Source organism: Pyrus communis, chromosome 11 (assembly GCF_963583255.1).
Source record: "Pyrus communis chromosome 11, drPyrComm1.1, whole genome shotgun sequence".
In the NCBI taxonomy this organism is placed as follows: domain Eukaryota; kingdom Viridiplantae; phylum Streptophyta; class Magnoliopsida; order Rosales; family Rosaceae; genus Pyrus; species Pyrus communis.
Window position 1 is genome coordinate 20,006,927 of NC_084813.1, and position 14,733 is coordinate 20,021,659.

Here is a 14,733-nt window from a genome sequence, read left to right on the forward strand (position 1 = left end):
GATTTTTAGTTTAAATTAAATTGTGATTCATTTTAATGATGTGGATGTCCACATCAGATGCCATGTCATGTGGTATATGAATGTGGTATAAAAATAGGGTAAGAATAGCATTACTGCTGTTGTATTGGTTTTCACTGTAATGAATGATAATCTCTTCGTATTCCTCCTTACTCTTTCTTCCTTTCTAAGCTTTCTATATCTCTGCAATATTCATTAATTCATTTCCTGTTGCTTTCTAAGATTTCTTCAATACTGTCATGATATGTGGTACAGGAGTAGGTCATCCAATGGTGCTTTGTGAGTGTGAAGGAAGATGCCGCGTTTGGCATGCCCTTTGATTTTTCTGGTTTCCTTCTATGGGGCCAGTTCTGGTTTGAATTTCTTCCTCTTGGGCATTATGGCTGCTTTCATGCTTGGGCATTTGAGTGTCGTTTCTTGGGATAATATAGGGTTCGGCAATAGGCGATGGATGGGGTTTGGCTACATAGCCCACGAGATTTCTCTCACCCCAAACTTTGAACCGTAATATGTATATTATTGCACATAGACTTGGCGATTACATATCTTGTGTGCTATAATTCTTCAATTACTTTCTCACCTTTTAGCCCTTCAAGAGAAAAAGAACTAAACATGAAATAGAATTAAGAGAAATCTAATACAAAAAATAGTTGATGAAAGTAGCCTATCGTATCAGCTTGTTTGTTCCTCAAGTGAGTTAATTTGTTATTTAACATTGTAAAAAGGGAATACTACTGCTACAAGCTTACAAGAAACTTAACAATAGTGATCGATATTATGATGCAGGAAAAACCAAGGGAGTCTCAGGGAGACAGGGGATGATAACCTGGGATTCACTCAACCAGGGGCAACGGAGTTCGCTCATGTCACTAATCGTGGATTCGCTCACACGACTAAGCCAAATGTTTGATTTTAGAAGGAGAAATCACTCTCTTCAAATGCACAAGGCAAATACAATTTTAATTCATTCCAGTCTCCTTTCTCAAGGGTTTAATACATATATTTATAAGGAATACAACACAATGAAACTCTAGTCCGAATTGGACTTTTGCTCTACCCAAAAATATTTAAAATGTTCTTATATGACTACTTAATTATTTGTGTTGCTCTAAAACTCAATTAAATATATTTGATGATTCCAATACGCATGAGACTCTTGGTAGATTCCAATACATGCATGAGAGCTTTGGTTACTGCATCATTCTCCTCTTCTATGAAGAAACTTGTCCTCGAGTTTAAATATTTGTTGACTTTGATGCAGTAACCAAAGCTTTCATGCATGTATTGGAATCTACCAAGAGTCTCATGCGTATTGGAATCATCAAATATATTTAATTGAGTTTTAGAGCAACACAAATAATTAAGTAGTCATATAAGAATATTTTAAATATTTTTGGGTAGAGCAAAAGTCCAATTCGGACTAGAGTTTCATTGTGTTGTATTCCTTATAAATATATTGGAAGTGTACACAAACTATCTAGACCTCCCACAATCTTTAAAATATTGCCCATAATAAGTTATATACAATTTTGCATCTATTACTCTTATCGCATAATCCATCACGTGACTACAGATATCAACGCATAAATGATCTTTTTAAACTTTGATGTTTTGCAGTACGAAGTTGTTGACCCTAAAAATTACAAAGCCTACGTGGCACGTAGGCCGAATAACTAATGAGCTAACTACGTCCTTCGGTTGATGCGGGGCGTGCCAACTCGTCGGTCGAGCTTGGCCAAGGAGTACAATTTGATGATGTTGTGTTCGAGCGCGTTGCTGACTTCTTGATCTTGCGATTGCGGTCGAGGAAGGAACAAGTCTCGGCCTTTGGATTCTCAAGCCTGAAGACAAGGCTGCTAGTTCTACGAAGTTCACGAATCGTCGGCATCGGATTCGGTCACAATGATTATATTCGTGAGAATATAAGCACATCGAATCGAAACCAGACTATATGGACACAAGTACTCAAACGAGATGTATGTTTTGATGGTAAATGTGGTTTGGCCGTTGGAATGCCTAACTCTGAAACTCACTCGTGAATATCCAATCATAAAATCACTCGGCATTCAATGTGCCGAATGTTGTAACTTGTAATACCTTACTTCGCCGAGAAGGCTAATAAGATGACCTCTGCCAATAAGGATTCGAAAACCCTTCTTGACCGAGACTTGGATAGGTAGCCAGTCAGCCTCGACGCAATGCTGTTTATCCAAACTGGAGGTGCTCCTCGATCGGCTGATTCTACAGCAACAGTGTTGTTTATCTAAACTGAAGATGTTCGCCGGTTGCCTTCACAGTGCTGTTTATCCAAACTGAAGGTGTGTCGGTGGAAAAAGAAAATAAAAAATCTCAAGATGTTTGAGAGGTTTGCGTAGGCCAATTGTGTGTTGAATTGGAGGGGCTTGAATGATGCATTATGCCCTCTATTTATAGCATCAAATCCTCCTTAAGATCAAGTTGAAACCACATTCGGATTAGGACTTCTTATTCTGATCCAACTTTATCTCAACTAGTCCTACTCCTATTAGGACTTTGAACTCACCCCCCCCCCCCCCTTTTTTAGGCCGTATTCATTGCCTGCCGAGAATCCGTATTGCATTAGGACCCCTTATCGTATTAGGACTTCAAACCATCTGCTCATCCAAATTACTCCTTCTTGCAATAGGACTTGACCACATTTACTGAACGGCCCAGGACCACCAAGCAGCCCATGGTATATTTGGAAAAGCTTTGAGCCGAACATAAACCTACGCTCGGCCCAATAATATTATTTTGGGCCCAAACAGAAGCACAACTAAAGAATTTTGGAGACTTGAAAAGGCAGCCATTCTATATGTTTCTTCAATATACGTACCCCCATTCATGCATTTGGATTTGGAGTTTTCCTCTATGCTTTGGGAGGATTTCCCTTTCTGGTTTGGGGCCTGGTAATCGAAATATTCTTGTTGTTTCGGTAATCAAAGTCTTCTTAATTGCTGTGTTCTTTATATTTAGGTAAATGTCCAACTTATTCATTAATTAGTCTTTCTACTATATACAAAATTGCATGGAAATATATTGCAGATCTAATGACAAGTATTATTCTGTACCATAGAAGGAAAAGGTGAATCTGTCTTATCTAATAGTTAGAACGGTTAATGTATAACATACATCGTTGTAGGCTAGAATTTTTCTTTTTATTTATACTAGCCAAAAGATCTTCAAAATTTCAATAAAAAAAAATACATTCATAATATTAAAAAAAAAATCACATGGTGATGACTAAGGTGTTAAATCTGTCCACTTATTCTTCTACATGTAGAATTCATTTCATACCTATAATCTTTCATTGTATTGCAGGGTGTGAGATCAGTAATTTTTCTTCACATTACTTTTGGAATAAATTCAATTTGTCACACTTGGGGACAACAAGTATGGGGTATTGGTGATTTGTCTCGAAAAAACTGGTATTGTTTTGTAATCGAAGCGCTTTAAAGTTAATGGAAAGTTTTTTATGTCAAGAACTGCAAACTGCTACTGCTTTCTGCCGTCCTCTTAAGTATATAGAGTAGTCCATGGATCGTTAATTTTTTAGCAGTATTTACCAGTTACCATGCAACTTTCCAAGTTATACCAAATTTATAGTAAATATTGTCCAAAGGCTAGTCATGTGTTGTTAAATTTTGTTTTGTGTAACCTGTTTGAAGTCATGAAATAAATAATCTTGTTCACATTGAGGAAGTGTTTGAGGAATTTAGAGAATGAGTTCCATGGAATGAGTACTGGTATTATGGCATTGTAAGTCACTTTTACAAGGTTATGTGGAAGAAGTTTTACACATGATCTTACACTCCAAGATGTGAGTAGTTAACTTATTATTCATGTAAATCTTTCTCATAAGAGGAGAAACTCCTCATTAGTAGTTGTGCCACATCGATATATCACTTTAGGTACTGTGGTTTTAATTTAATACCATACTAAATATTATAACTTCAGCATCCGTATGAGTCATGTGGTGGGCATTATAATACCTGTCATGCGTGGGCATTATAATACCTAACTTCATACCAAATAAACTTGAAAACACTTGGTACATTAGTAGAAAAAAAATATTTACGCGACGCATATAATTTTGTCACGTAATTAACCATCATGCGATGAAATAAGTGCATTGTTGCGCAAAAACGTCTTGATAAAAAAATTATTAAAAATCTTATGTGATGAAGAGTTTCATTGCGCAAGAGGCATTTACATGCCGAAATCATATTTTCGTCACATAAAAAACGCAGGTAGGGGGAATTTTGGCGACAACATCTAGCGACGAACATTTTCTCACGGAAACCTTGTGCAACAAACACTTCGTTGTACAAAGTGATAAAATGGTCGCGCAAAGGTCTCATGGGTTTTATAAAATTACGGATTCACTCTTCCTTTTCCTCATATACTTTTCCCCAAAACCCTCAAGTTCCCCTTGTTTTCTTCTTCCCCAAACCCCTCATATCCCAATTCTTATTTTATTTTTCTGTATGATAGCCGATCCCACAGGTTCTATACATTACTTTATTCATCTCTGTTAGTTTATAGGAAGATTTTGTTACTCTTTTTTTTTTTTTCAGATGCAGAGAAGTGCACTTGAATGGGCGAGCATATACCGTACTCACCACCAATTTACAGACATGTTGAAAGACCCTCATAGTCCCGTTAGAGGATTTTGGTGTAGCCACATCGGTTGGATCTTCAATTATCGTTCTCGGTTTGAAAGTGTACCCAAACTCTTTATTTAATTTGTCAAAGTGACGAGAGATATCACCACATCGCACATCTTGTAAGAATAAACTAAAGACATCAAGAACAAGAATAGTCTCTTCGCATGAACCAAAAGGTCAAGCAATTAATTAAATCACAGCATTGACAAACACAAGAAGAACAAGGTATAAAACACACACCAGATAGGAAACTAACCTACAGACATATTCATTGATGAAGAAGCCATCCTAGTACTCGCACAAACCTTCTTCTCTCTACAAATCTCAATGCTCTCCCAAGTATGAAGCACGACTAAAGAACGTTGGAGACATAAAAGGGTAGCCATTCTATAGATTTTTTCATTATACACACCCCTTTCATGCCATTGGCATTGGAGTTGTACTCTATGCCTTAGGAGGATTACCCTTTCTGGTTTGGGGACTGGTAATCAAAATTTTCATATTTTCTTTACATAATTAAGCAAAGATCCTACTTTGTATGAAATACAATATAGATCTAATGTTAAGTATAATTCTATACCCTATATAGTAGAAGGGAAAGGTAAACCCCTCCTATCTAATGGTTAAAACGATAATAATGTATATATCGCATACTTTTACTTATCTTGTACTTTATATTTGTAGAGTGCAACGTATGAGGTCAATAATTTTTTTTCACGCAATTCATTGCGACACATAGAGACAAGAAGTATGGGATACTAGTGATTTATCCGGAAACAATTGGTATTGTATTGCAATTTGTAGCTTAAGTGCGTTCTCTTATTTAATTATATAGGAAATTAACAGTAAAGTTAATTAAATATGTTTAATAGGTTTAATTGGATTGCTGGCGTATGGAGAAAGTTGGCAGAACACTCAACCATGCATTTGAACACTCAGCTCGGCATGGCTTGGAATGGTGGGCAGATTGAGCTGGTAAATTGTTGTTTATGTAGCCTTTTTGAATTAACGTTGTTCACATGGACGCAGTGGTTGATGAATTGGGGAACTCCTAATTAATAATTGTGCTGCCACATTGTACTTTGATTTCGACTGATAAATGTTAAAGAGTCTTTCAAAGTGAGATTTTTTATAGATTTTCTATCACTTCTTAGTTTAACGTTAATTTTCATGTTAACATTATGAAATATTGTGCTAAAAACATAGAGTGGCAGAGCCAGAGAGTTCATGGAGAGTTTAGTATAGTGGTTTACTTCTCTTATCATGAGGATCTCGCAACATTTTTATTTGAACTTTCTCGTTCTCTCTTCTCAACTCTTCTTCACATCATGCAATATTTGCATAATAATACGAAACGTCAATTTTTAAATTCACACTTTAAAAATCAATTTTGTGTAAATCAACCTAATCCGGCATCATTTAGTCATCTAAACAGTTATCCAACATATATATACAAAGCATGTTATTTAGTTAAATACTAAAATTATAACAACATCAATTGTACAATTAAATGATTTATAATTTAATTACTTTTCGCAGAGTTGATCTTTAAGGTTGAAATAAAAAGTGAACATCTTTGATTATTATGCAACGTTGTCAGATGAGTATGAGAGTCAATATGATAGAGATAGAGAAGGCTAATAGCATCATTCTTATTATCATCTATAATTATTTAGACACCCAAAACTGACACGATTACTAACACACATCCAATATACACAGGCCTTACCATTGATATGAATCTCAATATGTGTGTCCAAATTGCATCATTCATAAAAATTTCAGGCAAATATTCAATATTTACTAATTTATATAACTTAGCATCCATGTGTAATCATGTGGTGGGCATTGTGAACTTTTTGTATGAAACCTTACTTGAACAAAAGAGCCTAGCGTAACAACAATCATTTTACATGAAAGACCAAAACTTTTAATTAAGCACAAAACTGAAGCAAATTGTACATTTGACCAAAATTGATAAAATTAAAACTTCAAATTTTTTTTTTTTAATATAATAACAAGTCCCAAACTCGGATCCAATTTCATACTCCGTATCATTAACTTAAACTATTTTTAATGTCGTTAATTTAAAGTCCTCTCATCCGATCTTCAATTCATACCGTCAACTATTTGTAGCATTTAATCATACGGAGTATGGAAGAAAAATCCCCAAAGGGGGGTCTTCATCAACCATGCGTGTGATTATTGCCAACAATAAGATAGTGCATTGTATCCTAGTTAGATCGGATGCAATCGAATGGGGGGTGGCCCCTTGGCACATGGGTCGATGTAAGAAAAATTGGTCACTTTTTGGGTTGTGTGAAAGGCAATCGTCGTTTGGGATATGTGCAACGTTTTGAGCAGGATGCATTCTGCAATTTTGTTGTCATGCTACAAATAAAAGCCGTGTGGAAATGGTTTCACATGAGTTTATTCTTTATAGTTGTTATTTAAAGAAAATTAATGGAAAATATTTGAAATTTTTTAGTTTTAATGAGAAAAATAAAATAAAAGATAAAATTAATAATATCATGATTGACTTTTGAGTGTAAAAATGTGATTTTTCGTTAAAATAAACAATACCGAAAATTTTTCTTAAAGTTCTATTTTATTTATTTCGGATGATCGCTAGGCCAGCTCATTCTACCATTTGTCTAACAATATAAACAAGTAAAAGTTTGAGTACTGCGCCATGCACATTGCTCCCACTGAACCAATGTATATAGCTAATTAGCTGTAAAATATTTTATGGTTACTATAATAACCTTGTAATGCTTATGTTACACGTGTTGTAAGACCGACCAAATACAAAGATTAAGTACTTAAAACTCCCTAACATTTTATTGTCATTATAAATTGGTGTCAACCTTTTTAAATGTTTTAAGTAAATATTTTATTTATTGAAAATGTCACATTTAGTAAGTTCTAGTTAAATTTTTGTTAAATTAACCAGAGTTTACTTTGACTTCAAAATCAATAGAAGATCATGAAAGCATTGTTGGAGATTGTGAAATATGAAGAGAAATTTCCCGCGGCGGTGTCTTAAAGCAAAATTTCTTGTTCACATAATATTGTACTGTTAATTTGAAATACCGCTACAATAACATACGTAAGCGAGTGAAATAAGTCATTCCCCCGAAAGACAAGACGAGAAGCTGTACTTCCCAATAATGAATTCACGATCCGTATTCATCCAACTATACATTTGGAAGAATCCAAATCCAAATTCTGTATCAGATGAACACATCCAATTATTTTTCACGTGACACACTGCCACACAATTATCATATGCCTGCAGAGTCTCCATCATATTACTGTCCAACTCACGTCCAAATTTATTACTCCAACCGTTAAATCCAAAAATAATAAGATTCTTGGAAGATTTAATTAGTCAAGATCCAGAAGGTACATCGCCATTGGAATTAAACCAGGAAACTACTAAGTATGTAATTATGAACATAATAGTTGACTTAAAACCCCTAAAACAGAAATTAACAAAACGCAAGGACCTCCCAAAAAATAAATTATAAACTAAACCCACAACTGCAATTAGGATAAGCAACACCCCCACTACTATTCTGGCCACAAAATTGCTAACCATACAGTTCATAGTTCATACCCCTCCTTCCTTCTGCATTCTTCAGTTTCCGTATCCAGTGGGCAGCTCACATTTCCCAAACTCTGCAACAAAAATAAAAGACCAATTTTTTTATATTAGTACACAACAATAGGAACTTACCAAAAAAAAAGGGTTTTTAAACACTAATTCTTAAAAAAAATTGAAATTTAATGAGATTACTTATTCATTCCAGTCATTTTGTGTATATTTTAGGAAGTTTAAACAAAACACTTCAAGGTATTGTTTACTTTTAATAAAAAATCATGTTTTTGTCTTTTCTGAGTACTATTCATTTACACCTTATTTGTCATTTTTAATTAAAATTAAAATTTTTTTTTAACTTTTCGTTAGTTTTTCTTATATTTTAATGGTAGTGTTATTCAAACTTATTTTTATGGCTCCTGCGCTTTGAATTTATGGCCACTGAATGATTTGAAAAAAGTTAATGTACCTAAAGTAAAATGTGTAAATAAAATTACTCCAATTCATATATTTTATTTAATATTTGAATTTATTTATAAACATATTCCACAAGTGTACCGAAAATATGTTGAAATAAATTGATGTTGTATCGAATATTTTTTAATTGACCAATATACCAAAAAGTTTGTATCAAACTATTATATATTAAATTACCGTACTAAAATGTATTATATTAAATTAATGTATCTAAATGTTTGAAGAACATATTAATAAAAATTATTTTACCTAACTATCTAAATAAAATATATTATGATAAATGAAATCAAAATTAAGATTTAAAGGTAAGTATATATTAAATTAGAAGAAAAAATAAAAAATAAAAACTTCAAACATCAAAATTTAACAAATAAATCAGGTGATTCATGTATAAAGAACTAAAATTAGATTTTAATTTTTAATTGATTTTAATCTAAAAGCCTATTTTTTAAGGTAATGTAAACAGAGAAACGACAACACAACCAAAAAATGGTCACGCGACCGCCGCTTGTTGTCCTTTGACCTCCCGTGCTGCACCACTTTCCAACATTTCGCGGACCAGAGTGAAGCTTTCACACGGAACTCAAAGGACTACAGTGTGCCATTCCACCCGGCGTATTTTAGCAACACCACATATTAACAATATAAAATGCGCCGGTATTTATATTAATTAAAAATACGAGAGGGAGATGATAAGATACGTACTGGGTGGTTGAGAGACCACGTAGGCCGCCCCGCCAAAATAGCACGTGCCGACCCCACGTGCCTTCTTCTGGTAGTAACTGTTGAAAGCGTACGAGGCGTGGGCCTCGAGGGTGTTAGGATCGTAACACGCAGACCCCGGCTGGATCTGATGGCAGTCCGCCCCGCCCTCACCGCAAGCGTAGTCTAGACCCGCCTGCAGCTTCTCCTTCCCCGCCTCACCATTCGCCACGCACCACGTGTTTCCGGTTAAGCTCTTCAACACGTCTGCTCCCCCGTTGACCGGAGCAGTCACCTGCTGGTTTCCTGATACCGGCGATCGGTTGTCGTGATAGTTCTTTAGTCCCTCGACGGTGAACGGTATGTTGTATACCTTGCGCTCGTTGGGGAAGAAGAGCCCATAGTTTCTCTCCGATGTGGGCCCGAATTTCTTGTCCTCGTTGAAGAGCGCGAAGAGATAGACGGTCAATTCTGCTTTAGGCCTCAACGGGGTCCCACCGCCGGTCAAGATCCGACGGACGAGGTTGCCGTTGTAGGCGGCTGCGTTCTCCACGCTCGCGCCTACTTCAACCGAGTCGCCTTTCGACGGCCAGCCCGTTTCCGACACGACCATGTTGATGTCGTCGTACTTCAACGCCGACATAGCGGCGAAAACGGCGTCGATCTGAGCGTCAAAGAGGTTGAAGTAACGGAGACCGTTGCCGGCGTCGACGACACCGGGGTTTTGGCGGAATAGGGCGTAGTCCAAGGGGATGACGTCGGAGTTTGACTCGTAAGCGAAGTAGGGGTAGCAGTTGACCATGAGGTAGGACCCGGTTTGACGGAGAAACTCAAGCATGGGCTTGAAAACGGGTTCCACGAGTTCAGGTCGGAATGACCCGGCGGAGGATGGGTAGGAGTTTTGAAGCGCGCTGAGGGCAATGGGCGAGGAGACTTTGATGGACGACTCAAGCTTGAAGTGGACGAGGGCGGCGTGGATGTTTTTCATGGCGGAGATGAGGAACTTGGTGGTGTCGTGGGTGTCGACGAAGACCTCGTTACCGACGCCGATGGCTTCGATGTGGGTGTTGGGGTGGTAAGCGACGACATTTCGCTGGACCCAGTTGGTGGCGTACGACTGCGACTTGGCGGCGGCTGAGAGGAGCTCGTTGGGGAGGTCGACGGTGACTTTAATGTCGGATCCTGACAGGGCCCGGAGCACGGCCGGGTCGGAGTCGAAGACCTTCACCCGCTCCAAGCCTTGGGATTTCAGAAGCTGCACCACCTTGTACGCCGACGGCAGGTTGTCTGCGATTCTGCCATAGTTCACTCCCACCGAGCCCGCATCTGCACAAATGTAGCACAAAACGACCCAATATCAGAACCCAAAACACCATTACAAGACGAAGATACAAAGAGAAAAAATAAAGTAATTTTCCTCAATATTTTACCTGCTAGAGATGAAAAGACGGAAAGGAGAAGCACGACGGCGATGACGTGGCGTTCCATACTCTGGTTCTTGGAGAAGCAGAGCATTGTGAAAGGTGGGAGAGCTTATTCTTATTCTTCTTTCCTCTTCTGTTTATCTCTTCTAATTTTCCGTGGCGGAGGGTGTGAGTGACGGTGAGCGGAGTGGGGGGAGTGAAGGGGTTTTATGGTGTTAGCGGAATAACGTGGGGATCGAGATGGCCGGACCCACGCTTTTGACGCAAGAAACCCTACGTGATGGGCTTCCCCTCGCACTGTCCCACAAACTCGACCGTTTTAAGCTTCACCGAATTAACTCTGCATAATGGTTTCCATCTTACTAATGTACGTATGACGCTCCTAGGTTCGTCTAATTTTATTTAGAGAATTATTATTATCAATTAAAAATCATATTTAGCATTCTAAATTTTCTATAATTAGAAATAAATAAATAAACTTATGAGAAGTGTCAAATGAGATTTTTGAAGTGTTGATAACAATTCTCTTTATTTATTTTGTTGTTAAAGAAATGGTTGTGTTGGCTTGTTTCGCTCCACTTGTCCTGTCGAATGAGCTGGAACCTTAGAATGGAAAGATGAGAAATGCTAGCTACATTTTTTATTTGCTACAACGTCATATTTAGGCTTCCATTTCTTTTAAAAAGAAGAAACAACTAACAAATTACGGTTATTTATTCTTTTCATGTTGAGAGAAAACTGTTAGAAATTACACTCTACTTATGCCGACAATTAAGTAGATTCATAATTTGTAAAATACTGAGCCCAGAACCTCCCGTTTTAGGTCTCCATTTTCATTGCAACGGAAATAATGAAGAGTGTTGATGATAACATAGGATGCAATGCAATGGGGTCCATGGGGATATGGAGGGGGAATCGATGTTTTGGGGAAAATGAAAAAATAAAAGAGGAGATGATCTCATCATGTTTTCCGAACGTTGGATGGTACAAGCAAAATGAGCAGTGCTTAACGGGAAAGGCAAGCAACAAGCCAACAACTAGTTCATCACTTTTTATGATTAAAACATTTATGCCGTTGTGAACCGACGACTTTTTGGGGTTTTGTGTTCGTGACAGAATTCATTGCTTAAAAGTTTGATTTGTTAGCAATGTTGCACGGCTTAAACTATGATTCCCATTCATATGCCAAATTGAAGGCATTCGCGACAGCTAAATATGCAAATGGTTTAATTTTCAATTTTTATGGAATATTGGAAGAGTCGAAGAGGGAAACATAACTCTCCTTTTTAAATTGACAAATTGAAATCAATTTTATGTAGCACTCTCTCTAACTTGAGTTCCATGCCCAGCGATGCATCAAAATCCACTTGAGGAAATATCAGTTGAACCAATTCCTAAGTCGACATTTTTTATACAACATGTATACTTCAATAATGGGTGGAAATTTTAGATTAATGTATCAAACTTATGATTTCTTAGTTACAAGTAGATAAACTAAACAATTCGAATTTACGATAGAGTTTGTTCCAACCTTATACACGAGTACAAACTTTGTACCATGAACAACTGACCAACAATTACAGCAAGTGACCCAGTAGTAAAGGCGCAAACTGCGACTCCTAATAAACAATAAAATATTTGATCTTCCAAATTCAATGCTTCGAGCTGGTGAATTTACTTAATTGTGGCCACAAGCTAATGAGTATGCTTGACCGACCAACTCACTTGTTAACAAGATTGATGATCCTTGATCCCAAAAGATTATCGGGCCTCGTGGATCTCAAGGCCCTATTTAATTAATAACCTGGGCATTTGAGCTTCAGAAGGCCCATCAGCAACCAATCAAACTCTAACACGTATACGACCTCTATTGCGCGGGGTCACTGAAAAGAACCGTCGGTGGTAGCGCCGCAGCGGGTACAAAAATTAAGGAGAGGAACCCTAATTTTGCTTTGTTTTAGAGCGAGAGAGATACAGACTACAGAGGAGAGAGGGAGAAGAAGAAGAAGAAGAGGATGTCGACTCCGCAGCAAGAAGAGGACAAGAAGCCCAATGACCAGGCCGCCCACATCAACCTCAAAGTCAAAGGACAGGTCTCTATTTTTCACCATCGAACTTTACCCATCTGTATACAATTTAGATTTTTTATATTTTTTTTATTTTTAATGTTTCTGGTTTTGATTGTGATATTCGATTCGCATGGGTGTTTTTTTTTAATTTTTGGGTTCTGAAAAAAAATTTGGGTTTTCCCAAATATGCCTGATTTTTCCCCTTTTTTTGTTCTAATAGATCAGTTTAAATTGCTCTGAATAGAGTATTACTGCTTTTTTTATTTTTGGCAAATTAATGCATAAATTAGTTGGTGTTGATCAATTTGAACAGGGATTAGTGTTTTGCTGCCTTTTTATTCGTATATTTGGTGTCTGCCATCTGCTCGTGATTGTGTCGATATCTTATTATATACCCCTTTTGTTCTTGTTAAACTAAAGTCGGGTTTTTTGATATGATCATGACGGTTTCGCCCCGCAATCAATTGGTTTTGTGGTCTTGTGATTTTGCAATATGCTTCTCATTATTTTATGCAATCATTTGTGATGATAAATGGAGATGTATTTATTTCAATCTCTGTTGTTTGTTTTTCTGTGCGATTGACGATTTAGTGCGCGAACTGCTTATTTTGCATGATGGGTTTATAACATCACCGTTGAACGCTTGCTGTTGCATTCAATATCTTATTTATTCTTCATTCGGATGATCATTCACTTCATTGTGTTTTGTTCATTTCACTCCGTAGTTGTGACAGAGTTTGAGGCTTCCTTGCTGTTGATTCCGAAGTCATTGAATCATAATCTTCAGATGTTTTGTTTGAGTGGTATATTTTCAAAACGGTTTATTGTCGGGAAAAGTGTGATGAGCAGATGAGATAATTTGGTATTTCAATGCAGGATGGGAATGAAGTGTTTTTCAGGATCAAGCGAAGCACTCAACTGAAGAAGCTTATGAACGCATATTGTGATCGCCAATCTGTGGAGATGAACTCAATCGCCTTCTTGTTTGATGGCCGTCGTCTACGAGCAGAGCAGACCCCTGATGAGGTTCCCCTCTCCCCTCTCTCGCATATGCACCTGCTCTTTCACTCTCACGATTGCAAACGCTTGTGCATTTCCGCTCAGTCACTCATTTCCTGCATATATGATAAACTCACGATTGCAAACACTTGAACGCACATTTGCACTTATGTTTTTCTTATTCACATGCTAAATTGTTTGTGGTTTTTTTCTTGTTCCAGTTGGAAATGGAGGACGGTGATGAGATCGACGCCATGCTGCACCAAACTGGGGGAGCCGTACAGATTTGATACTACCATGCTCTTAGTGGAAGGTAGATATTATTATCTATGATTGGAAATGAAGTTGTTCTATGAATCATCAGTTGTCAAGTATTACGAGTGAGTTTAGTTATGTACAAGACCTTTCGTAGTTGTTAATCAACTTTGATTATGTTGTATGTGGGATTTGGCGTCGAAGTTTTTAGTTTTCTTTTAAATTTGGATCCAGATTATGATTTTAAGTTGGTATGTCGTTGTCCCAATGAACAGACATGATTGCGAGATTGTTAAAACACATAACATCGTGTTATTGGTCGGGATGCAATGCTATCGTACTTGGATTCGAGACTATTAAATAATTGAATTTAGTCCAATTTGAATTTTTATCTCCATCTTGGAATTGGTGTAGATTTTTAATGGTTTCGACCTGTATCTAACTAATATTGATTGGTTTCGAATGTTGATTTCGAATTTATAATCCGATTAGGATCCTTCGAT

The 14,733-nt window shown here is 37.1% G+C and overlaps 2 protein-coding genes and 1 pseudogene across 2 annotated transcripts; 2 read left to right on the top strand and 1 right to left on the bottom strand.

Annotated features, from left to right (window-relative positions):
- Nucleotides 1-313: 313 nt before the first annotated feature.
- LOC137709167 (palmitoyl-monogalactosyldiacylglycerol delta-7 desaturase, chloroplastic-like) lies at nt 314-5,674 on the top strand (annotated as a pseudogene).
- Nucleotides 5,675-8,053: 2,379 nt separating this feature from the next.
- Nucleotides 8,054-11,201, bottom strand: LOC137749425 (glucan endo-1,3-beta-glucosidase 12-like). Its single transcript, XM_068489520.1, has 3 exons — nt 10,914-11,201; nt 9,487-10,809; nt 8,054-8,384 (listed from the first exon to the last, which is right to left on the bottom strand). The coding sequence occupies exons 1-3, from the start codon at nt 10,996-10,998 to the stop codon at nt 8,344-8,346; spliced, it is 1,449 nt and encodes a 482-aa protein (XP_068345621.1). The 5' UTR covers nt 10,999-11,201; the 3' UTR covers nt 8,054-8,343.
- A 1,622-nt stretch (nt 11,202-12,823) lies between these two features.
- LOC137749426 (small ubiquitin-related modifier 1-like) lies at nt 12,824-14,621 on the top strand. Its single transcript, XM_068489521.1, has 3 exons — nt 12,824-13,000; nt 13,853-14,002; nt 14,197-14,621. The coding sequence occupies exons 1-3, from the start codon at nt 12,923-12,925 to the stop codon at nt 14,263-14,265; spliced, it is 297 nt and encodes a 98-aa protein (XP_068345622.1). The 5' UTR covers nt 12,824-12,922; the 3' UTR covers nt 14,266-14,621.
- Nucleotides 14,622-14,733: the final 112 nt, after the last annotated feature.